This window comes from Pongo pygmaeus, chromosome 8, assembly GCF_028885625.2.
Source record: "Pongo pygmaeus isolate AG05252 chromosome 8, NHGRI_mPonPyg2-v2.0_pri, whole genome shotgun sequence".
In the NCBI taxonomy this organism is placed as follows: domain Eukaryota; kingdom Metazoa; phylum Chordata; class Mammalia; order Primates; family Hominidae; genus Pongo; species Pongo pygmaeus.
In genome coordinates, this window is record NC_072381.2 from 101859723 (window position 1) to 101886865 (window position 27143).

Sequence of the window (27143 nt, forward strand, 5' to 3'; positions counted from 1 at the left end):
TTTTTTTTTTTTGAGATAGAGTCTCACTCTTGTTGCCCAGGCTGGAGTGCAGTGGTGCGATCTCAACTCACTGCAACCTCTGCCTCCCGGGTTCAAGCGATTCTCCTGCCTCAGCCTCCCGAGTAGCTGGGATTACAAGTGCCCACCACCACACCTGGTTAATTTTTGTATTTTTAGTAGAGACAGGGTTTCACCACATTGGCCATGGTGATCTCAGGTGATCCACCCGCCTCAGCCTCCCGAAGTGCTGGGATTACAGGCATGAGCCACTGCGCCCGGCCAGTTTTATAAATCTTTCTAGAAAAGAAAGGTGATTAGTTCCCATGGTAGCCTGCCTCTGCGAGTTTTAAAACTCTGTAATTTGGTTCTTTGTCCTTTGGAATCTTACAATAAGATCAAAACTTAGGATCTGAGATTTACAGCCCACGAAAGAAAGACTTCATGTCTAAAACCCTTTTCCAGAAAATCTTGGCGAATCCTTTCTCACTCCCAAGGAACTCTTACAGGACCAAAACCTTTGGGTAGAGCACCTAAATCATTCTTGGACAAATTCCCAAAATAAAAAGTTTTTAGCTTTCCAGAATCAATCTAATTTTTTTTTTCTTTTTTTGAGACTGAGTCTCACTCTGCCACCCAGGCTGGAGTGCAGTGCCGTGATCTCGGCTCACTGCAACCTCTGCCTCCTGGGTTCAAGTGATCAAGCGATTCTCCTGCCTCAGCCTCCCGAGTAGCTGGGATTACAGGCCTGCACTACCATGCCCAGCTAATTTTTGCATTTTCATTTGAGATAGGGTTTCACCATGTTGGCCAGGCTGATCTCAAACTCCTGACTTCAAGTGATCCACCCGCCTCAGCCTCCCGTGCTGGAATTACAGGCGTGAGCCATCGTGCCCAGCCAGATGTGGAAACTTTCATAGAACAGAGAATTAGAGTGAAGATAACCCAGAAAAAGGCCTCAATAGCCAAGAGATCAAAGGAACAGGGGACAGAAAGAGATAAGGCCTGGGGAAGAGCACTTAGGAGGATCTGAAGACTCTGATTCTCAAATTAAGGTATTCAGTTAGTAGGGGTACCTGGCTTCTCAGACACATGGCACCTATGGTCTGGGAGCCTTTTGGCTCACAGATCCATCCCCAGATCCCAGGAACTGGAATCAGGTAAACACTACAGATTGGGTTTAAAGCAGGACAGACTAATTAGCTTGAAAGAAAGCTCTGAGCATTAAAATTTTTTAAATCCCCAAGTGATTCTAATGTGTGCCCAGGGTTGAGAATCACTGAGTTTATGACAATATGTAAACATTTCCTTCAGAATGTCAAGAAGTCAAACAACTAAAACCACAAACTTAAGTAGTTCAAGTACTTAATGAAGAGCTGGGTGAAACATTCACCTCAAGTTCTTCAAGTTCATGTTCTAAACAAGTTTTCATACTCTTAAATGGAGAACAGGAGACGGTAAAGTACATACCTAATTAAAACATGAGGCCAGGGGAATGCCCTTCCCCCAGTATTCCTTCATTAGACTAATGCAAATTAAGAACATAATATTGTAGGAGCCTGCCAAGTATCAACAGTTAGTCTTTTACTCACTAAAGATCAATTTTATAAACCTTCTCTGGCTCAGCACAGACTTTAAATATTATATTCTAATAATTTGTAATTAAATTATCTAAAGGCAAATTACACTGAATATTAACATTTAAAACTCCATTTACAAATTGGTAAAAATTTACAATTTTAGCGAGACAAAGCAACTTTGAAATACCATTTTTACCAATATCAAATTCAAAACTTTCTGAGAAAAATTTTAACAGAATCAGAATTTTAATTTTTAAAGCACTATGAAAATAATCAATTCAGCAGATGATCTTTGAGAAGTAACTTGACTCACTCTATGTACTTTCTGATGGCCTGGAACTACTACAAAGCAAATTCTTTCCCTGTCTAGTGTAATTAATTACCTTTCCCTTTTCTAACCATTATCACTTACTTTGGCTTGAAAAAAAAAATTTCCATTCTGAAACAAGTTTCAAAATATTTCTAACTAAAAGGTATTAAAGATTTAATAAAAATGTATAATATTCAATGTGTCTTTGAAAAAAATTGGACTATAAAACAAAGTCAACTGGAATTTTTGGGAAACTATTTGTTAACTCCCATATAATAGAAAGAAAACCCAAACAAGATTAAAACAGATATTGTTGGCTCTAATGGCAGTTCTATCATTAACTGCTTGTATGATTGTGACTAAGTTATTGAGCCTCTGTTAAAAGCAGTAACCACCCTGCAATTTGCATTGGCATATATATGTATGAACATGTATGCACAAGCGTACATTAAGCCTTCACTCTAGTTTAGGCCTAAAATTCTGTTTCTAGTAAAAAGGTAATACCAAGAAGAATTGAGAGACCGTGGGTTAACTCATTTTATGGGTTCTAGTTTTAATATATTTAAATAATTCAAAGCATTTCCAAGCCTGTGATTACAGGTAAGATATGCAAACACATTTTAACATCTATTATAGCAAAGTATATTATTTACAAAAATGCTTAGTGAGATTCTTTTTTTTTTTTTTGACACGGAGTCTGGTTCTGTCGCCCAGGCTGGAGTACAGTGGCGTGATCTCGGCTCACTGCAACGTCCACCTCCCGGGTTCACGCCATTCTCCTGCCTCAGCCTCCCGAGTAGCTGGGACCACAGGCGTCCACCACCACACCTGGCTATTTTTTTTTTTTTTAATTTTTAGTAGAGACAGGGTTTCACCGTGTTAGCCAGGATGGTCTCAATCTCCTGACCTCGTGATCCACCCACCTCAGCCTCCCAAAGTGCTGGGATTAAAGGTGTGAGCCACCACGCCTGGCCAATGCTTAGTGAGTCTCTAAGAAAAGTATGTTAATACAAAAAAATGTGTCATGGAAAAGCTTTACTTTCTACCACTGCACTCCCCTATCACCTTAAAACACCCATGTTTTGTGATTGTCATTATTCTTTCTCTAAAATATATTCACCAGTTCTTCCTATCTCTGATAAAAAGCTATAGCGCTCTCTTTTAAAGTCAGCCTTTCACTTTACTGGCTCACAGAATCAAGAAAAAATAAAAAGCCAACTATAGGTTTAAACTTAACCAAAATTTTATGGAGGCTAACAACAGTAGTATTCTCCTCATCTAACTTTCCAGGACTGAGTACAAACTGACTGAAACCATCAAAACATCTAACAAGACGTATTTTGGAGGGACAGTAGGTCTCAGTTAGAATGTGTATACTTTTTCAGTTTAAAAGTAAGATTCAAGCAACTCACCATTGTTCCAAAAGGAATGGCTCTTGAAGCATGGTAATAAATGGCTATGAAATTGATGAAGAAGGCAGTGCCACACACCATAGCTGGGATAAGGAATGCCCCAATAAACATCTGCTTTATCCATCTCCTTCCTGAAAAGAAAGGAAACTATGAAAGTTTAATATAATTATTTAGTACCAAATTATTTGTTTGAAATTTTAATATAAAGATCATGAAATTTAACATCTTAATAATTGTTTTAAAACAATAGCTAACAAATACCAAAGATTTTCAAGTACGTATAGTGAAATCACAGCTTCTGAAGTGGGTGCACTGGAAAAGAGCAATGACCTGTAATAAAATATTCTGACGTTTGTCTTGACTCTGCCACTGAACTGCTGTGAACTTTCATAAGCCACTCTCTCTAGGCTACAAGTTGGCCTAGAAAGGGGTTTTTATTACTGGTTTAAAATAAACTGATCAAAAAAAAGAGAAAGGGGTTTTAAAACTATTCCTTGGAGTTCTGGAGCTTCTTGGCATGCCCATGAAGTCACTAGTGAAGAAAAATCCCAGGTCCCCTTACCCCTGCTTCAACCAGAACAATTACATTTCAACAGCTTTACACATTGGAGTTTCATGTAAGTTTTCATTTAAAAAGCAGGTTATACTGCTTTAAAAAGAAGAAAAAAGTCTAAAAACCAGTGAGTTTAAAAAAAAAAGAACCTCACAAGAAACCCACTTGTGATTTTTCAGCACCCTAAGACAGGGCAAAAAAAAATTAAACGTGAAATAAAAAATAAAAAACCCTGAGTTAGATAGCCTCTAAGTGTGTCCTTAGCTCTAAAATTATAATTGTAAATATGTATCTAAGAGCATTTCTATGTGTGAAAAGAAAAAAAACCAATGTGTTTCATAAGCTCTCTCTCAGCAATCAGAACTACAGATTTATAAGTTTTACTATTTCTCTGTACCTCTGTGTATTGCCAAAATTCTATACATTGAGCTCCTAGTATTCAAATAATGAAGGGAACAAATTTTTGAACTATGTAATAAAAAAATCTTCAATTGTGCTCATATAGACCAGAAGAGAAACAGAGAGCTGTCTTTCTAATACAGCAGAGGGTAAAGCTGGCAGAAAATATCTTCAAACAGCTTAGAAACACTGAATCACTATCAAAATTCAATTCCACAATCCGCAACAGGGACCAAACAGAAAGTACCATAGAAAAATAAGCAATACCCTAATTTTTGTTTTCTGCTATATAAAGTTCTTTTAAAACATCTGTTACAGAATTATTACCTAAAATCATAACGTTCCTCCAGAAAAACTCCTTAATTCTGAGTTTTCTCTCCTGTTTCATTTCTTTTCCGGTTTAAGTTTCAAGAACCTCTCCTTTCTAACTGATAGCCAGCATTGGAACAACACAAAAAGGTAGTGATTAATTAAAGTATTACTTCTATTTAATTCCAACACCTTTCTAGCATTTTCTTTTCCTGCACTTTCCACTATCTTCTCAGATTCAGACATGTATCAACAAAACTGTGGCTGGGCGTGGTGGCTCATGCCTGTAACCCCAGCACTTTGGGAAGCTGAGGCGAGTGGATCACCTGAGGTCAGGAGTTCAAGACCAGCCTGGCCAACGTGGTGAAACTCTGTCTCTACTAAAAATAAAAAATTATCCGGGCATGGTGACACGCGCCTGTAATCCTAGCTATTGAGCAGGCTGAGGCAGGGGAATTGCTTGAACCCAGGAGGCGGAGGTTGCAGTGAGCTGAGATCGTGCCATTGCACTCCAGCCTGGGAGACAAGAGCGAAACTCCATCTCAAAATCAATCAATCAATCAATCAATCAATCAATCAATCTCCTTATCCAACTCTCTATTTCTCCCTTTCCTTCTAACAGTCAAAAAGAATCCTGTACACATTCCACTGGGTACAACCAGTAGCCCAAGTATGCATTGCTGTTTCTACTGCTCTTCAAACCCTTGAAGTCTCTGGCTAAGGTCCTGGATACCACTGGCTTCAAACTAGATCTATAGCATTATAGTGCACTGAGGACAGTGTGAAGACCTTGAGCTTCACTGTAGTTCAAATCCTGAGATAAGTCTGAAAAATCCTTGATCCCCTGGGTTGACTTCTACATTAACCTGGTTTTTGAGGCTTGATCAGACAAAATATCAGGACACTATCAGACCTCCTCGGGACACTATCAATCAGAATATAATCTTTAGATTACATTTTGTAAGACTTGATATTCCTAGACCTGAGCCTGAACTCTGTCAGCTTTCAAGAATAAGTGTAGTAAAGGAAAGTTGGGCTGGGTGTTCTTAACTTGCAGTCAGACTAAAAACAAATTTATGTCCAACTTTAAATAAATTTCCTGCTTTAAATAAATCTGTTTCTGCTGTGGAGACTATTTTGAGAGTCATAAACTAAAATTTTGGCCTAATTAATTTCCAGGTCAAATTCAAAGTAGAAGTTACCTCTTGTGTCCTTATTTCCTTAGGATGTAGTCCTATATGATAGGACTCATTTCCCATACCTGTGAGTCGAATTTAGAGACTGAACATCTACCTAAAATAGTCAGGAACCCATAGTGACACTCCCTCAGTCAATCCAAATAATTATCTATACTGAAGGTACAGGTCACATTAAGTCTAGGAAGATTAATAAAAAAGCAATGGTAAACCAAGATATAATCCTAGGCTCCGATTTCCTATAAGTGTTCCCAGTCTACTAAAAGAAGTCAGGATCCCCTAATGCTGACACTGCTTAAGATGGGCTGTGGAAAATCACAACTCCATCCTTGGAAATAGAATTTTAAGGTATTTCAACAACACTTCATTCATAAACTAAAATGCAAATCTACCAATTTTTGTACTTTTCTGACCTCAGACTACTGCAAGGAATACAAGGCATTTCTGAATGCCACTGCAGAAAACACCACCAAGGAGCAGTATCCTTGTATTATCGTATTAGTTCCATCAATTTCAGGTAATAGTAGTAAAGGAGCAACAGGATATTTAAGACAAAGTGCTCTTAGCAAGAGACTGTGACAGTGACAAAGAATAGCAGAAATCTTTGCGAAGGGTCCTTTGATAAAACTAACAGTCAACAGAAATACGTAACTTTCCTTCCTATTCTCTTTCCATTGTCCAGAAACTTTACCCACAGACCATTACACATGCCTTTATATTCCTCTATAAAGCTTTTTTTCTGTGTGGATGCATCACATGGAGCACATCTAGAGCCAGGCACCTCGCACATCTAGAGCCAGGCACCTTAAAGCAAATAGTATCAATAACTTAAATGCACTCTCCTACATACTCCTCAGGGCAAATTACATGGTGCACAAAGGAGATTATCTACTAATTATTCATAATTTTAGGAAATAAAACACGAGAATTCCACAAAAGCAAGATAGAACACACAATAGGTTTGGTAGAAATTATGTGAAATGAGATAACAAAGAATTTTACAATGGCTGTTCTGCACATTTTAAATTCCAAATATCTCACAGTAGGCCAGGCACTTTGGGAGGCCGAATCACTTGAGGTCAGGAGTTCCACAGCAGCCTGGCTAACATGGTGAAATCTCGTCTCTACTAAAAATACAAAATTAGCTGGGCATGGTGGCACACACCTGTAATTCCAAGCTACTCAGGAGGCTGAGGCACGAGAATCGCTTGAACCCAGGAGGTGGAGACTGCAGTGAGCAGAGATTGCACCACTGCACTCCAGCCTGGGTGATGGAGTGAGACTCTCTCAAAACAAACAAAAAAAATCTCATAGTATAATATTAGTATCTATAATTAACAACATGAAGTGAGAATTCGTAAGCTACCTCCTTGTCTAGCATACAGACTTCCTCCAAAATAACCATTCACTGGAGATGTAGCAGCATAGACAAATATGGCTGTACTGAGCATTGATCCCCTCCTAAAAAGGCAAAAAAAAAAAAAAAAATTAAAACCAACAATTTAAAGAAAACATCATACAGTCTATTATATTAGCATTAGTTTAATTTCAAAGATAACTTTAACAGAAACACAAAAATATCACAACCTGGACTACAAATAAAACTCAAAAGATTCTCTATAGTGAATGAATTTGTAGTTAAAACTGCATTTACATGATACCTGGCTGATCCTAATTTTTTTATCCTGCAGTTAAATGTTATGATCTATTCTAAGCAAGTATTTCACATTTATTTGGCAAAAATACTAGAAGCTGACACTAAAACTGTTTTGTGACCCTGTAAACCAATCCCATAATATGGAACAAGATGTTCATCTGTTAAGAAAAATGACTGGAACAGTCTGTTTCATAAGTTGATTCAACTGCTTATGATTCTTGCCTGCAAACAGAAATAAAATAGTAGTATAATCCATATTAAATACTATTATTTTAGATGGAATAACACTGAGACTTTCTCTGTTTCCCTCATGCTGCTGAAAATGATTTTTAGGCCGGGCACAGTGGCTCACACCTGTAACCCCAGCACTTTGGAAAGCCAAGGTGGGCAGATCACGTGAGGTCAGGAGTTTGAAACCAGCCTGGCTAACATGGCAAAACCCCGCCTCTACTAAAAATACAAAAATTAGCCATGTGTGGTGGCAGGTGCCTGTAATTTGAACTACTCGAGAGGCTGAGGCAGAACTACTTGAACCTGGGAGGCAGAGGTGGCAGTGAGCCAAGAACACGTCACTGCACTCCAGCCTGGATGACAAAGCAAGACTCCATCTCAAAAAAAAAAAAAAAAAAAGTAAAAAGTAAAAATGTAAAAATTAAAATCAGACATACAATTTTAAAAAAGCCTATAGGTCCTTCACTTCTTTGTTCACAAATATTCTATGGGCATTCCCTCCCCATGTCCCTCAAATAAACCATTTTTATCTACATTGAAAAACCTGCTGAGGGAGGCAACAGTCCTCCTTATTCATCTCTCCAAGACGGGATGTGGGGAACATCTGAAGAGGTATTTAGCCTACACCTGCCACAGCCTTACCACTCTCCACTTAAAAGTTCCAGAGTAGCAGCAGCAGCAGCACTAACAAGCTTACTCCTCACCTTCTCAAACTCCATGCCTTCTCAATATCACACTATAACAGGCACCCACATTGATACTTATCCCCTACCTTATACCCTCAAAATATTTTTCCTCTGATTGCTATAGTGACCACAGAGGCAAAGTAATTTTTACGTTATATTATCTGCTCTTTATCCTTTAGAATCATTCCTATTCAAGTGATTTATCCCAATTTTGTGTGCAAATTTTTCATTTTCTCACCACTTTGTATTATTATTTTCTCTATTTTCATTTCCGTAACACAGCAAATTAAGAAAAGAGTTCTGGAATAAGATTGCCTAGGTTCCAATCCCAGCTCACTAACACTCTTTACTAATAAAGGGTGCTCATTGATCTCAGTCAGATTATTTCTCTGAGCTTTAGTTTCCTGGTCTGTAGAATGGAAATAGAATAGTTCCTTCATAGGGTTGATGTGAAGATAAAGGGATCAAATGTGCATGAAACACCTAAAGTGAAACCTCAATAAGTTGGCCACTTTTATATAATAATAAATCCTTAATGCTTTTAGTACTTACATAAGTAATGAATTACATTCACTTCAAATAAACAGAACACAGAACAACCACTTACAGTAATTATAGGCTAAAATAACAATGCACGACTTGCCTGCTAATATTATACATTAGTGAGTGGTTTCTTATTTACAAAGGTTGAAGGTCTTTAAGTAGAAGAGCTTCTGCATTTAAAAAAAAAAGAGTTGCCGAATTGTAACATTAACATTTTGAAAAGTAAGCGGCAAAAACTTGGATTCTAGAAGAGATTATCTTCTAGTGGCTCTTAAGACTGTGATAGTACAGCCAATGTCAATTCGATAGTGATTAACTTAATCCAGTGTTTAACGCACGACTTCTTGGTAGATTTGAAATGTTTTCTTATATTTAGGGTCCAGCTTATCTGAAATACATTATGCCCGAAAATATGAACTACTCATCAGAACTCTGAAGTTTAGATTTGGGTTATTTTAAAGCTCATGTGGTAAATGAATTAGAAAGGTTATATTAAAGAAATACAACCAACACTACAGAGAAATAGGTTTGTTGGTTAATACATATTCACTTCAGTTCAACAAGCATTGACTGAATACCTTCCACATGCAAAGCTCCTTATGTAGGTACTTTGAGAATTCAAAGGTAAGTTATGACCTGATCCTTACTCTCAAGGAACTTACTATCTAGTAGAGGAAACAAATATTTAGTATACAGTTAAATATTTAATATGCAACTAAAGAGCCATTCTTTCAGCAAGGATTTATTGCTTGCCCGTCAAATGCCAGGCATATAGAGGAAAGAGTGCATTATGAACTAAAACAGAGGCATGAAATATAACTAGAGAAAAGTGTCATTCTGAAGGAGGACTTCATAAGGCCGCACCTGAAATGCCCAAATTATAATCGCTACCACCCAGGCACCAGAGTGTGTTTGCTTCATAGAGGTTGAGGCTTTCTGAGCACTGAATAGGGACCTGAGATCTTCTGTGAATGTACAACTTTTTCACATAATTCAAAGACCTCAAATTAAGAATTTCTTACAAATGGTTTTGTTTGCAAAGAAAGAATTACCAAAACTCGTGTCAAGATAGGATGCATACTGATCTAGGAGTTTTTTTTCAAAGAAGTCATCAATTATTTTTCTAACCTTATGTGACTTTTTCATCACTCTTTTTACTATTATTTACAGGGTTTTCTTCTACTCTGATGTTTTCCAGTTCTGAAGGTAAATATGAAGTAACTTAGTAACTGAAATTCTTGAACTTCTGATGAAGCTCTAATTGGATCTTCAACTTTAGAAAAAAAAAGCCTATTTACTTTGTCAAACAGCTCTGGATTGAAAGTAACCTCTGTTCATATCTTTAATGGAACATATAACCTTTATAACTAACCACAGTGTTCAGTAATGCTACTAAGTTTTGGCATGTAACAGAAAAATACAGATTACTGTTCATTATTTGTCTGTCTGCATTTATGATATTTATCATAAATTGTAAGATAAAGGAAATAAGTAACAATATAATTATGATTGACTTAAAAGATTCCAGTGATTAAAACTATTCAAGAACAATAAAAACATAATACAGTTAAGTGTAGGCACTTACTCAGTATATAAATCTTCTATCATTGCAACAATAATAACGATGAGAGACACAGCAAATATCTGACATCCAGAACCAATCAGAGAGGAAAATATCAGTGGGTGACTTGATGGTCTAAATACATCTCCATGCACCTGTTTCCATCCATATTCATCTCCTAGGTCTCTATCCTATATACAAATATATATAGAGAGAGAAAAGCAAATCATTCAGAATCAAACTAAAACATAGTAAGTATGTAAAAATTACAGTTGTAAGTTTCCTCCCTCCAAATTTATAGCTACTTAAAGAAATACAAAATATTGAAAAAATATATTCCAAACTTAGAATGATCACTGCCTTAATAACAATGTTAAAATGCTGAGGTTCAGGAAGTTGACTTCTGGTTGTGCTCAGAGAATCTCAAGTAACGGAAAAAGAAAAGGTTTAGTAACAAAAAGAAATGGTAAAATTGGGAGAACAGTGCACTGACTCTCTTAATGTCACTTTCAGACACTATTCTTGCTATTCACATCATAGCTGCAGCTCATATACAATCAGGGGCTAGGTGGAGAAATGAAAGAGAAGAGTATCAAAACCACTACCAGATCCCCTAAGAATGCAGAAATGTCCTTTAGCGCCTAGAATCTAAGAAAACATATGGGGGAAATATTCGATATGAATGTTTTTATTTAACAGTCTATATACATTTTTTTAAAAAGAATTCAATTTTTACTTTGCAACCTTAGTAAGCAAGTGCTCTTTAAACAGTTTCTAACACAGCTTGCTTCTAAAACAGTATTTCCTAAGCAATAGCACTCCCTCAAGGTAATCTGTTTTGGTGGGGAGAATCCTAATCAGATACAGTTAAGAGGCACCAAATGCTTTATCCACCCTCTGATACTTCACAATATACCCTAGTATAGTAAAATTTAAAATTTTAAACTATTTCCCAAGCCAAGCACGGTGGCTCACACCTATAATAACAGCACTTTGGGAGGCCAAGGCAGGAGGATCACTTAAGGCCAGGAGCTCGAGACCAGCCTGGACAGCATAGTGAAATTATCTCTACAATAAATAAAAAAATAGCCAGGGGTGAGGGCTTGTTCCTGTAGTCCTAGCTACTCAGGAGGCTGAGGTGGCACAATCACTTGAGATCGAGTTTGAAGTTACAGTGAGCTATAATCGCACCACTACACTCCAGCCTGTCTCTTAAAACAAATTTCCTAAATTTATTTAATGATACAGTATACCTATACCAAATATCCACTAGCTAGCACTCTATATAACACACTTTTTGTTCTCTAACTTAGTAAAAGAACTTAGAAAACAAATCTTTCCTCTGAACCCACTAAATTGAACATAAATTAATCCTTCTACCCATTCCCTGAATTTTAAGCAGTATTTAACAGTATTAGACATATTCTTACTTGGTGGCAAAACTTGGCTTGAACTAACAAGAGGTTACACTACTTATTTATCCCACTTCGGGTGAATGTTCTTATGTTTTGCTGAAAAAGAGTTAATATTATTTGATTACAGGGCATGGTTACAGACCACACTGGGCATTTTACATCTTTCTTAACTCTAAAAATCCTGAATTGTGGAAACTCAAAGACTTCCGATAAGAAATTATGACCTACCTCCCAACATTTAAAACTTAACACTCAGTTAAAATGTTTCTACAAATATCATGTAAATGTTTACTCACCATATCATCCATTTCTTCCTCTTTACTGTACCGAGCATAATCTTTCCTTAATGTTCTCATTAAAATCATTGAAACTAAGCCCACCAAGAAGATCACCATCATGAAGGAGTTGAAAATTGAAAACCAATGAATCTAAAATAACAGAAAATAAAATGTTACCAACCTGCAATATCAGCCACAAAATTCATAGGTTCCATGAGGACAACTGGATGTCAATGCAAAGAAAAAAAAAAGTCTTTAATTAAATCCTTTAGACAAAAATCCAAATTTCAGACACTTTGAGGATGAGTATTCATTATGCCAAGGGGATTGGCTTTCTTTACAATAAGCTCCCATATGTTGAAAACATGCTACCATTTATATAAATTTTCAAAATCAAATTTATTGTTAAGAAAAAAAAAGTACAATTTGGCCATATAGCCTATGCTATTCAGCATTACATGGAAAAAACGTGGGCTCTGGAGTCAAACATTGCCAACTTTTGACTATGTAACCACGGTTTTCTCATCTGGAAAATGGAGGAGATAATACTTATCTTGTAAGTGATTTGTAGGGCTTAATAATGTATATATAAAGTATGGCACCTTAGATACTCAGTAAATGTTAGTTCCCTTCCCCCTAACTGAACAATCTGAAAACCTCCTTAAAATACTAAGACTAAACTATTATAGCTGGCTGCCATGGACTTAGGTCACCATCCTGAATGATTTGCTTCACTTGCTCCAGGTTAGTTCATCCTCACCCTGTCACCATCATTATTCAGCCCTTTCCAAATCCATGTTCCATAGAATATTGAGGCATCCTTTAGTTCCTCAATGTTCTTGAAGCTCTTGGCTTTGATTTTATCCACATATTTGTTACAATATTACATCTAGATTCTGGTTCATAATCACAAGGTACTACTCAAAATGTAGCACATCTGATTTGAACTAGGTCTGTGGCACTGCTCAGTTATTTCTTTATTTACATTTTAATTCCCAAAAGATCTTTAGGGATAGTCCCCAAATTTCTCTCCTCTCTTCAAGGCCCCAATGCCATCCTTTCTGCTGCCTTCTCTTGAAGCAAATCCTGTCTTCTATGACACAACCTTTCCACATCCACTTTTTGAGGTGTTTTTCCTCTCATTTTGAGGTGTTTCCTCTCATTTTGAGGTGTTTTTCCTCTCATTTTGCATCCCAACCTCTCCACCTTTCACCAGCCATCAGCAATCTCCAAAGGTCCTTACCTACAATGATGTCTACTCCCTGGGGTTGTCATAAAGTTTAAACAATAAAGGTAAAGCAAATAGTATAGTGCCTGGCACATCATAAACACTAAATAAAATCTAAAAGTTATTGCTATTATTCTCTTTTGAAGTGTTTGCTTCATCTTTTGTCCCTCATTCTTTTCATCTTCTCACCTCCCGATCCTTTCAATGTCAATACTTTTCAAAGGAGACATGTTCCAGTTCTTCCCTCACTTCCTCCAAAACACAATACAATCTCACTTTTGCCCCATAAAATTTCTCTCAAAGGCCTGCAATGAACTTCTAAACCAATTCAGCAGCCAATTATCTGCCTCACTCTCCTTGATCTCTCTGCCACATCTGACCTTTCCTGACACTACAGCATCCTACTTCACTGACCGCTGCTTCTCCTCTTTCATCTTCTGTGCTGGCTCCTCCCATCCTTTGTGAACTTCTCCAAAAGCTCCAGTCTTAGTACTCTGCTGTGACTTCTTTAGGCTCTCAGAACTTTTAACCAGCATTCCAATGATGATGATAACACCCTCGCCCCCACCTCCCATCCCACCCCAAATCGCTAGTCTTCTTTCTCACGCAGTTTCAGGCTTTTGCTAACTACAATAATTTCCACTTGAATATCTTTCTGGAACTGCAGACTCAGACTGCCCTAAAGTACACTCATAATCTTCCACCTCATATATAACACTTGTTTCTGATTCTCTAACTTCTGCTAATGGTACTAACATTTGGCTTTGAAATTTTACAATTATCTCTGGCTCTTCCTTCTCCTTAATTCTTCACAGGTAATATTAAGCATGTATTTTTCTTCAAAATAACTTGTATCTATCCATTCTGCTTCATTCCCATGCCATCACCTCCTACCTTGATAGCACTAGTGGCCTCCTGGTTGGCCTTTTTTTTGGTCTCTCCCCTTCCTTTCAATTTATCCTGTAAAAAGCTATCCAGGAAATCTTTCCAAAGCAGGTTCATATATCACTCCTCTATTCTAAAATTTAGAGTTGTACACCCTATTTCTCTCATATCAAATCTAAACTATCTTCTCCAATATTCTATACTCCCTGTAATATGGCCATCTCACCTTATCTAGTCAACTTTTCTTTCCATTATATTCTATATTCCAATAAGGCTTATCCCTCTTCAAGAACCCACAAGCACGGCACACTCACTTCCACCTCTGTATTTTTCTTATAATTTCTTCTCACATAGGATCTACTTCTACTCCCCTTAGCAAATTCTACCCAGTCTTTATATTCCAACACAAGTACCTTCCCCTCCATGAAACCTCTTATCTACATATTCCAGTTCTTCATAGATATCCTCCTGCTCTAAAATTCTACAGGTACATACATATGTATTGCTGTGTATGATTAGGACATATGTTAACTTGGGCTAACGTGCTGAATATGTGCATGAAGCTGAAGGGTAGTCCTGGCTCTGTTATCTACCCTGAGGTTTCAGCAACGAGATAAACTCTATGGCTCTTCTTGAAAAACAGGAGACAGCCTCTTCAGAAGACTATTCCTTACTTCATTCAACAATTTATTTATTGAGTATCCAGTAAAATTATAAAGGAACCAAGAAATGCATTGTTTTTTGAAATGTTTGCTCAAAAAAGATTATATAAATCTGAGTTTATTGTAAAAGTATCATTTAAGGTTCATAAAAGCAGTCTATGATTTTCCAAAGATTTGATTTTGTTCCCACCCTGGGATGTTAACCCAGAAAAGCTCAAGAGGGAAAGAAAAATGACACATATCATCTTTTAGTCAATTTATCAAATTTTTAAAAATAAAATAAGTTTTATATAGTTACTAGTAACTATACTAATCAGACACATGTAAAATGTTGAAATTTCTAACAAGGCTCTGCTATTTTCTAATCTAAGATATACACTATTATAATGTAGTAATAACCTGAAATTTTATAATATTCCTTTATTCTAAAAATTATGAGATGTTGTATAATTGTGAAATTATTATACCAGGGAAAATGCTTCTTAAAAATAAAGAAACCTGGTGTCACAAAGGGGTTTACTAACCCTACTAATTGCTGCATGCCAGCACCCTCTAGTGTCACTAATCCTGAAGCTGCACCCTCAATTTGTCATAAATTTTAGAATGCAACTGGAGATAAATAACTATACCAACAATACTGCCTCTTACCCGCTATGTGCCAAACACTGAACTAGGTGCTTTATATCAACGTGAAATTTCCCAACAGCTCTGCAAGGTACTATAATCCTTGCTTCACTATTAAGGGAACAGAAGCTGAAGAACTGAATCATTTAACCAAGGTCATAGTAAGCAGCAAAGCATCAGAGTTTGAATTCAGCTTTAGCTCCTTTGCCTGTGCTGTTAGTCACTGTATTAGAAGCAATCCCTATACTGGTACAGTACATCATATCCCCTCCTTCTACTTAAGGAAAACGATGCAATATTTCTCTCCTTTTCCTCCTGCATTGCCAGTTTTGCAATCTCCACTGAACCCCATCAGCATATAAAGTTAATGTTTTTCTTACATTTAAAAAAAAAAAAAAAAAAGAAAGAAAGAAAAATCTCCTAATTCCATTTTCCACACTGGCTACTGCACCACTTCTTTGCTCTGCTCCCTTTAGCAGCCAAGCTCCTCACAAGTCCATAACTGCTGTCTCCAATTCCTCTCTTCCCATTCTCTCTTACAGCAGCTCTGTTCAGGTTCTGAATGCCCCACCATTATACCAAAATCATTGTCAAGTTCACCAATGACTCCAGGTTAATCCAAGTCACTTTTCAGTGCTCATCTTACTTGATCCATCAGCAAAAATTCAGAGCTAATCTCTCTATCCTCCATGATACACTTTCTTCTCTCGGCATTCAGAACACCATACTTTTTTTTTTTTTTCCCCAAAGCCTTTAACTCAACTCCCCTGTTCTTCCTAAACTCTTACTACTGCACCTAGGGCTTAGTCCTTGGTCCTCTTCTCTCTCTACATCTCCCTTTCTTAGCAATTATTACTTCCAGTCTGATAGCCACAAATATGATCTAAATGCCAATTACTGCAAAATTTGTATCTCTAGCCCAGACCTCTCTCCTGAACTCCAGGACTGATATATCCAATTTGCTGGTCAATATCTCCATTTGGATATCGTACAGACACACCAAAACGAACATGTCCCAAACTGTATCCTAATCTTCCCCTCTAAATCTCCTCCAAATACAGCCCCAGTGATGTCAGCTCCATTCAGACTGAAAACCCTAGAGTTTGTCTCAACCCTTCTTCACCTTCCTATCAATCACGAAATGCCGCCAGCTTTAACTTCAAAATATACTCACAATCTAACATCTTTTCATCACCTACCCTGCTACCACCCTGATCTGAGTTATCTTACCTCTTATCTGGATTGCTACATCAGCCTCTCCACTGGTCTCCCTGCTTCTACCATTGACTTCCTGAACCCACATAATAATTTGACCCTTTAAAAACAAAAGTCAGATTTGTTACCCCCCTGCTGAAAACACTACAGTGCTCCCCTGCCCCCTCTGCATTCAAGAGTAAAATCTACAATCCTTAAAATGACCATGGATGATCTGGCTCCTGCTACCTCTCTGACTTCATCTTCTTGCTAATCCTCAAACCACAATAAGCATATCCTCACTTTAATAGGCTTTTCAATGGTGTTGCCTCCGCCTGGAATACTCTTTCCCCTAAATATCCACATTCTTTATTTCCTTCAACTCCTTCAAGCTTTTGCTCAACAGTCCATTTCAGAGGCTTACCTTGACTACATAATATAAAACTGCAACTTACCCGACCCAATACTCTTGTTCTGCTGTCTACTTTTTCTTTTCTGACACACTTCTCTTTGAATAAAATGTGTTTTACTTATTGTGTTTATTTCACGTCTCCTCGACTAGAACGTAAGTTCCTAGAGGTATAGATTTTTGCCTTTATTTTCTAATGTATCCTACTTACCTAATACAGTGCTTGGCAGATAGCAGGTGCTCAATTAATATGTGTTGAAGTAATAAATACAGTATACCATTCTATAGTGAAAATACTAAAAGGCAGTCTTTCCCCTAAGTTGTCAATGTCCAGTGGGGCTAGAAACAAGGCAGACCTAAGAGTTCCAGTAGGGAGTGCCAATTAAGAGCCTTCATATCCTCAAATGTTATCTAAATCTTGAAATTATCTGTGTCCATACCCTATTGAGGATTGCCTGAGCATTATACTCGAGGAGAACACACAGCAGGTGGGGTTGAGGTGGGGATTGAGGTAGGGGAGAAAATTTTAGCTCCAAGAGTAGTATGCCAAATCCTTCAGTAAAGACAATCCAGGCAGGGCACAGTGGCTCACACCTGTAATCTCAGCACTTTGGGAGGCTGAGGCGGGTGGATCACTTGAGGTCAGGAGCTCAAGACCAGCCTGACCAACATGGTGAAACCCCACCCCTACTAAAAAAAATACAAAAATTAGCTGGGCATGATGGTGTGTGCCTGTAATCCCAGCTACTCAGGAGGCTGAGGCAGGAGAATCGCTTGAACTGAGGAGGCGGAGGTTGCAGTGAGCCAAGATCATGCCACTGCACAGCCCAGGGGACAGAGCAAGGCTGTCTCACAAAAAAAAAAAAAAAAAAAGACTAAATCCCAAATAGCTTAATTGTTAAAATCTCTGAACCCTGAGGAAGATCAGAAGTAGTGATAGGTTCCAGTAGAGTCCAAGAATGGAACCTAACAGTAATATGTAAATCTGAGACAACAAAAACTTATGGGCCATCTCAAAAATAGGTGATTAATAAACTTTAAAATTCTAGTCTAAAAGATTAGATCAACCGCCCTGTCTGGGAGGTGAGGAGCGCCTCTGCCCGGCCGCCACCCCGTCTGGGAGGAAGTGAGGAGCGTCTCTGCCCGGCCGCCCCATCTGGGAAGTGAGGAGCGCCTCTGCCCGGCCGCCCGGTCTGGGAAGTGAGGAGCGCCTCTGCCCGGCCGCCCGGTCTGGGAAGTGAGGAGCGCCTCTGCCCGGCCGCCCCCTCTGGGAAGTGAGGAGCGCCTCTGCCCGGCCGCCCCATCTGGGAGGTGAGGAGCGCCTCTGCCCGGCTGCCACCCGGTCTGGGAGGAAGTGAGGAGCGCCTCTGTCGGGGCGGCCCGGTCTGGGAAGCGAGGAGCGCCTCTGCCCGGGCGGCCCCGTCTGGGAAGCGAGGAGCGCCTCTGCCCGGGCGGCCCCGTCTGGGAAGCGAGGAGCGCCTCTGCCCGGCCGCCCCGTCTGGGAGGAGAGGAGCGCCTCTGCCCGGGCGGCCCCGTCTGGGAAGTGAGGAGCGCCTCTGCCCGGGCGGCCCCGTCTGGGAAGCGAGGAGCGCCTCTGCCCGGCCGCCCTGTCTGGGAGGTGTACCCAACAGCTCCGAAGAGACAGCGACCATCGGGAGCCGGCCATGAGGACGATGGCGGTTTTGTTGAAAGGAAGGGGGGGGGGAAGTGTGGGGAAAGGAAGGAGAGATCAGATTGTTGCTGTGTCTGTGTAGAAAGGGGTGGGCATAGGAGATTCCATTTTGTTCTGACTAGGAGAAATTCTTCTGCCTTGGGATGCTGTTGATCTATGGCCTTTCCCCCAGCCCCATGCTCTCTGAAACATATGCTGTGTCAACTCAGGGTTAAATGGATTAAGGGCGGTGCAAGATGTGCTTTGTTAAACAGATGCTTGAAGGCAGCATGCTCTTTAAGAGTCATCACCACTCCCTAATCTCCAGTACCCAGGGGCACAAACACTGCAGAAGGCTGCAGGGTCCTCTGCCTAGGAAAACCAGAGACCTTTGTTCATGTGTTTATCTCCTGACCTTCTCTCCACTATTATCCTATGACACTCCCATATCCCCCTCTCCGAGAAACACCCAAGAATCATCAATAAATACTTCATAAATTAAAAAAAAAAAAAAAAAAAAAACAAAACCCAAAGCTCACCTAAATCTGAGTACCCAACAGAGAAGCTGCACATACATGAAATAGCAAATAAGACTGTATAATAAAAAGTGCTAAATTGAAAAAAAAAAAAAAAAAGTAAAAAAAAAAAAAAAAAAAAAGGAAACCACAGATGAAGAACTAAAGGAAATCAGGAAGACAATGTAGGAAAAAAATGAGAATATCAATAAAAAGACAGAAAATACAAAAAAAAAAAAAAAAAAAGATTAGATCAAAAGAAAGCAGCGGCAATTCAGGAAGAAATTCAGAAGAACAGATATATCCCCTTATGCCTTGTCTTTTTATCTCCATCCTTGAGGAGGAAACCACCAAAACAAAGTGTGACTTTTGCTATAAAGAATCAAAACTACCTGTACAAAACCAACACTAATGCCACCGGCTTTATGAACTAAAATTCAGCAAGTATCTGTCGGTGGGGGCTGGGGAAGTGGGGGGCCATTTCTTCCCATTCTTGATGTTTCTTTCTACATGGAAGGATTTCCACAAGCAGAAATTCCTGATCTCAATCTGTTCTCTCATTACCTCCTTCTGATGCATACATTCTGTTCTTTCTCACACCGTAAGTTGTATAAGGGCAAGTGCCCATGTAGGGAAGCCTATACTATACTCTCTCTGAGTATGTTAAGTCTAATTCTGAGTTTCAGTAGTAAGAAGCCCACTTGATCACAGATAGATATAAGCCACATTCTCCAGTATTCACCTCATTAGAAGGCCAATGCGCTATCCATTGCGCAACGCAGCCATCTAATATTCACCTTATTAGTGGTATTTTGGCTTCCCGTATGTTATATTCTTCTTTGTGTATCTCTTAATTGGTTTAAACCACATGCACAAAGAAGGAAGTTTTTGATTGCTCCTCTAAAACTCCCCATCACCCTTATGATTTCAAGCTCATACTTTAAATCACCATTAGCTAAATCTTTCAATCCACAGTCCTCAACACAGTGCCCTGCAAATGACAGATGCTCAATGTTTGTTGAACGAATTGGTGCACATAATCAATGTCTTAAAATATACTATTTACCTACCCGATGTTGAAAAAAGGACGGATCAAGATATTTGTCAAATCGATCTTCAAATTTCACATCTGACTTTTTCCATTTTACCTAAAAAAAAATTTTTCATTTGAAAATAAAGGCCAGTAAACAAATTAATAATCTGATGACAAAACTCTGAGCAAAATATAGATTTACACACACTTAGAATTAAAATTCACTAGAGAAACGGAGGAAAGTTACTTACAACATGAGAAGTGGAAACAGTTATGATAAAACTAATCAACTTTTCTGTTTATTGACAAAACTTAACAACTCTCCTCAGAGGGGTGATTTCAATTCTCAAGGACTGTTTACTTTTGTTGACTTACATATTATGACCTGATAAATGTGATATGAACTGAATTAGTATAAGCTCATATCACAAGTGTCTAAATCAATTAAAATAAGAATCTGTACATCTGCCTGGTGTGATTCTGTCCTGCACGGCTATTCTCTTGAGCAGAAATCATTTATCTCCGTCTGCCTTCTCTCCCACCTAAGTGCATGCTGCCACCCCATGGAAGATTCGATGGAAATGGACATGAGCCCCCTGAGGCCCCCGAACTATCTTTTCAGTTGTAAACTAAAGGCCAACAAAGATTATCACTTTAAGGTGGATAATGATGAAAATGAGCACCAATTATCTTTAAGAACGGTCAGTTTAGGGGCTGGTGCAAAGGATGAATTGCACATTGTTGAAGCAGAGGCAATGAATTATGAACGCGGTCCAATTAAATAACACGGGCACGTTTGAAAATGTGCCAACGGTTTCCCTTGGGGGCTTTGAAATCACACCACCAGTGCTTTTATGGTTGAAGTGTGGTTCAGGGCCAGCGCATATTAGTGGACAGCATTTAGTAGCTGTGGAGGAAGATGCAGAATCAGAAGATGAAGAGGAGGAGGTGAAACTCTTAAGGATATCTGGAAAGTGATCTGTCCCTGGAGGTGGTAGCAAGGTTCCACAGAAAAAAGTAAAACTTGCTGCTGATGAAGATGATGATGATGATGATGATGATTTTGATGAGGAAACTGAAGAAAAACCACCAGTGAAGAAATCTATACAAGATAATCCAGCCAAAAATGCACAAAAGTCAAATCAGAATGGAAAAGACTCAAAACCATCAACACTAAGATCAAAAGGATAAAAATCCTTCAAAAACAGGGAAAAAAAACTCCTAAAACACCAAAAGGACCTAGTTCTGTAGAAAACATTAAAGCAAAAATGCAAGCAAGTATAGAAAAAGTGCATTGAACCGTCCAGGGCACTACTGGTAAATTAAGCCCAAAGATCGGGAGAAAGGAAAAGGAGAGACAAATGTAGTCCATACTGAGTATCACCAACAATCCAGACTGAAGTCTTCTATTTTAATCTCAATCTCCTTTTCTGATTTGCCACAGATGCCTCTTCAGGCTGGAAACAATCTCACTCTTGGTTCCCTAAAGCACTTTCTTCTGACTGCTGTGATTCAGTGAACCTTGCCCTTTGCTTTCTATTACTTGTGCATTCGCCTCTCCTCTGACCATGTTCTGAATCACCTTTGTATCTCCTTAGCTGCTCAATAAATATTTGAATGAATAAAAAAAAGAATCTGTAAATCTTGATATTTTTAGACTGCATTACTTTTATTACAACTATAAAATTTCTTCATTAAGTTTAGTTATACAAGGATTATTTGCATCAGGTACATATGCACAAGGCTTGAAAAACTTTCAAAATTGACTACTAGCAATGGACTCATTCCAGCTACGAGGCAATAACTGGCAGAGGCTACCTACACTGAGTTTCTCTCTCATTTCTACTATTTTTAAGCCTAAGAGAACAGAAATAGCCTGACAGTTGCTAAAAGGCCCTGACAAGCTCTCACTGTGCAGGAGTATATTATTCCAACTGACAGAGAAATCCATAATAAACTATATCTATCCAGCAACTTTCAATACAGCATCACTTCTATCTGCAACATTAAAAAGGAAAGGGAAACAACACGAAGTACTGCAATCTAAAAATGTAACCATAAAGATATGGTTTTTTTTTTATGGTCATAAAAATATGACTGGGTTAGTCTAATTACCCAGTTACAACAGTAAACTTGGCTGTACCAAATGGTTTAGGTCCAGCAAAGGCATAACTGGTATCTAATACTACAGACCTGAAGCAAATCCTCTCTTTGCTTTTAGGAGGCTTACTTAGGTACACTGAGAAAATATAGTTTTAATAATATTCTGTTGCATCCCATTTCAAGCTACATTTTCATTTACTAAAGTTCAAAGCCACAAATTGTTGACATCGGGTCACAAACACTACTTCCTACATTAAACTATTTGAATACTTACAGAATATGACATCTGGATTTTAGTATTTGGAACCAGTTTCACCTTTCCTTCACTAGTTAGATTAACATCAACAATTCGATTTCCATTAAAACCTATTTCAAGTTTTTTGTAGGTCCAAAGATAGTAATCTTCTCCATTTTCATCAGCCTCACCAACAATACCTACGAAAGAAAAAACACTTTATACAAGGTAATACCACTTAATATTTAAAATATCCTACAAGCTAAATGCTCATTAAGTTTGTTTTTTTTTGTTTTTGTTTTTGTTTTTTTTCACCTCTGCCCTCTCTCCCTCCCTGGCCACTCTTGGCTCCCCCTTCACCTTCCACCATGATTGTTAAGTTTCCTGAGGTCTCCCCAGAAGCCGAGCAGATGCCGCTATGCTTCCAATATAGTCTGCAGATCCGTGAGCCAATTAAACTTCTTTTCTTTTTAAATTACGTAGTCTTAGGTACTTCTTTATAGTGGTGTTAGAATGGACTAATACAACTCCCTAACATCTCAAAATTTCAGGGAAGTGCTTACATCACCATCTGCCAAGGTTACCCAGCTATTAGTGGTCAAACCAAAATTAAAATCAAGGTTTCCAGACCCCTAGTCTAGTACTTTCTCTAATAACCTATGATCTATCCATTCCCAGTAAGATGTACACATGTATATATGGGTACCAAAACTTAACATGTCTCCTTTTTATACCTCAACTACTGGATCTGTCCCTGGGAAATCAGCAAAATAAAAGGAGTGGTGAAGATAAATGGTAATAAGGATACAGTTTAAAATTATCACTTCAATCACAATTTGGGATATTGGAAAAAAAAGATCGACAATGTTAGGGAAATATTATAGGTGGTAGCTGAGGATACATCTCTCATGCCCTCAGACTGCCAGCTATTTGTCCAATGTTCCCCACCCAAGCCTAAACAGTTCCCAATAGCTTTATAAGTTACTCCCCCTACACTTTAGTGAGTATTAGGGAAAAATATAATCATATTTATAAGATATTATTTATTAACCAAAGTGATTCTAATTGGTACAAATTCAAGGAGTATAGTTTTGTTTTGCTTGGGATTGTAGGGGGATAATGAAATCCTTCTTTTATCTTTATTTTTTATTGAAACAAGGTCTCACTCTGTCACCCAGGCTGGAGTGTAGTGACACAATCATAGCTTACTGCAGTCTCAAACTTCTGGGCTCAAACAATCCTCCTACCTCAGCCTCTAGAGTAGTCAGGACTACAGGCAAGTGCCACCACGCCTGGGTAAATGTTTTATTTTTTTGTAGAGATGAATCTCGTTATGTTGCCCAGTCTGGTCTCAAACTCCTGGCCTTGGCTTCTCAAAGTGCTGGTATTACAGGCGCCAGCCACCACACCAGCATGAAATCCTAATAACTAATTTTTTTTTTTTTTTTTTTTTTTGAGACAGAGTCTCGCTCTGTTGCTCAGGCTGGATAGAGTGCAAGGGTGCAATCTTGGCTCACTGCAACCTCCACCTGCTGGGTTTAAGCAATTCTTGTGCCTCAGCCTCCCAAGTAGCTGGGACTATAGGTGTGCGCCACCATGCACAGCTAAATTTTTTGTATTTTTAGTAGAGACAGGGTTTCGCCATGCTGGCCATGGTGGTCTCGAACTCCTGGCCCCAAGTGATCCACCCACCTTGGCCACCCAAAGTGCTGGGATTACAGGCGTGAGCCACCGCACCCAGCCAATAATTAATTTCATTAAGGTTTATTTACCTATCTACTCTGAAAACCAGACTTTAGGGGTAAAGACATAATTATATCAAGTAAGAAGCTACTCTCTAAAAGGCATTTAAAAGACTCTGAAACCTTTACCCCACGAAAAGTCAGATACAAAGTTGTTTTTTTTTTTTTTTTTCTGACAAGGATTCTCCACGGTTCAGACATTCAAGGACATCCAAAAGTATTTCCCCAAACAGGGCATATTCTAAAATCCCAGGGCTATAATAAATTTAACACAGGAAAGCACAGTTGCCACTGTTGCTAACGAGCCCCACAGCTATGACTGAAAAAACCTAAAGCATGATGGCTTATCCCTATATAATCCCAGAACTTTGGGAGGCTGAAGCAAGTGGATTGTTTGAAGCCAGAAGTTTGAGATTAGTTGAGGCAATAAAGCAAGACACCTTGTCTCTACAAACACACCAAAAAAAAAAAAAAGAGCCAGGCGTGGTGGTGTACACCTGTAGTCCCAGTTGCTCAGGAGACCAAGAGAGAAGGATCACTTAAGCCCAGGAGTTTGAGGCTATAATGAGCTATGATGGCATCACTGCACAAACCTGTAAGCAAGGAAAAACAACAGGGAAGAAACCTGTTCTCTCAAATATGAAGGAGGCCCAAACCCATGGGTTTCCCTGAGCTACAGGCTCAGAAAAATCTTTAGTGAATATTCAGCACATCTTCCTATCACTGTCAGAGCGGATCAGAGAAATGTCTGTGTTACCATAATAGTAACTGCAGTCATTTATATGATATACTTACTCCATATACCTAATTAACATGCAACACAGTAATGATGATGCATATAATTATCTCTTGATATTAACTTTCTAAATTTCATCTTAGTATGATATTAAATGCTGATCTGATATGTTCAGACTTTGACAGTTTACTGCTCATGATGACAGTAATCTGCTAACAATTTTAAGCATTAGAAGAAACATTCATTATACATAACAACAGATTTCCAGAGACAAAAGAAAGAAACAATTAGAGAAAAATGTGATCAAACATATTGGCCATGACAGCTGGCTATGCTTTGCATTATAAATAATTTAATCAAGTCCAACATAAATGATTTTGGATTATTCATAAATTGGCATTAACTATTCCATAGCTCTTCTCCATTAATATGGATAAATAAGAGCAAAAACATAAACATTTTTTAGCAAAATAAGCCATTCAAGAAACTATCATATCAAGAAACCACACTACCACAGTACCAACACAAGAAAAAGACAGAATGAAACTTCAAAATACTATTAGTCCCTTTAATTGTATTTAAAAGAACAAATTAAGATATTAAAAAAATGGAAGCAGAAGAAATTTTTAGATTGTTCTAAGCACCTTCTCATTCTTGAATCTGAAAAGTTATACTATAAAAAAGTTATATTTTAGTCAAGTTTCATGTAACGCATGGCAATGTCAAAAATTCTTCAAGCAACAGGTGACCATAAAACTGGTATTAAAATCATTCTATAAAAAACGGTGAAAACACATTTACATCATGATCCAGTACACAATCACCTTAACAGAGTCATTATATAAATTCTGATTATGCAAATTTTCCCAAATCTTAAATACAACATACAATACTTACCCCATATTGGTAAATCATCTATGTACATCTGGTACCAGTAATGATTTTTTATGGCATATACAAATGCATCTCTCTTTTCTTTATCTAAATCAATTTCACAGTAAGTGGCTGGCATCACATCATCTGCACAAAATAAAAATTGCAAATTAGCCCACTAGTTTGCAAAATAGTTACTTTAAAAAAAAAAAACAAAAAACAAGAAAAAAGCCAACATTTCCTAAAGTTAAAACTTCCATTCACAATAGCTGAATCTGAGTGATAAATATGTGTGGGTTCAGTGTACTATTCCTCCCTTTTTTTGTGTATCTTTAAGACTTTATAATGAAAAAATTTTAATCATCTTTATTTTCAAACATTACCTAAGTGAAATCATCCCTTATATAAAGAAAATTATGCAAGAAAATTTATAAAGTAACTTTAAAATAAATTCATTTTAAAAACAAAAAAAGTTTAAACACATAACAAAGTTTTTATTTAATATATATATACAAAAGCTCAAGAATATGATCATAAACAGAGATAACCATTTCTAGCTATAAGATCTCTCTGAGATAAACATTGATTTTAACATTCTTGGAAAGACAAGTTACTGGAAGCCACAGATTCTATGAAAACACCCAGTGACTATTCATAAGCAGGAAGATTAAAAGGCAAACCTCTATTCAGCAAGCATCACTGTTTATAAATTGCCTTAAAGTCCCCTCAAGATGAGTCATTTTCCACCCCTGACTGCTTTCAAAAATACTGCTACTATAATTCTATTCAGATGGTTTCTAATGTACCTATGTTTTGTAATGTACCTATGTTTCTAATAAAACAAAAGAAAATCCAAAAAACCTACAAATACTAAACATGTCAATCAAAAGAAGTTGTTTTGGTATATTAAGCAATTAGAAAAAAATTAAGAAATCATTCTGAACAAGAACAAAAAAGCAAGTACAAGTTTGTTTTTAAGTTCTATACTATATTTGTACTATAATATTGGTTATTTGAAACATGAAATGCAATTTCTCTAAAGAAACATTATTAAACTTTTTATTGATCAAAAGTTCTTAAACATAAATTGTAGCTACATCATTTAGTGGCTCAAAGAAATAGCAAT

At 37.9% G+C, this 27143-nt stretch overlaps 1 protein-coding gene and 1 pseudogene across 1 annotated transcript in view; one reads left to right on the forward strand and one right to left on the reverse strand.

Moving 5' to 3' along the window:
* Positions 1–27143, reverse strand: part of TM9SF3 (transmembrane 9 superfamily member 3) — a 69012-nt gene that overhangs the window by 21236 nt on the left and 20633 nt on the right. The window contains exons 3-9 of the mRNA XM_054503073.2: positions 26042–26164; positions 22706–22866; positions 20366–20443; positions 12146–12277; positions 10459–10625; positions 7123–7217; positions 3300–3430 (exon numbers count right to left, since the gene is read on the reverse strand). Of these exons, the coding sequence (XP_054359048.1) occupies positions 3300–3430; positions 7123–7217; positions 10459–10625; positions 12146–12277; positions 20366–20443; positions 22706–22866; positions 26042–26164 (887 nt within the window). The remainder of the gene's footprint in view (positions 1–3299; positions 3431–7122; positions 7218–10458; positions 10626–12145; positions 12278–20365; positions 20444–22705; positions 22867–26041; positions 26165–27143) is intronic.
* Positions 20892–21626, forward strand: LOC129044890 (nucleophosmin-like; annotated as a pseudogene).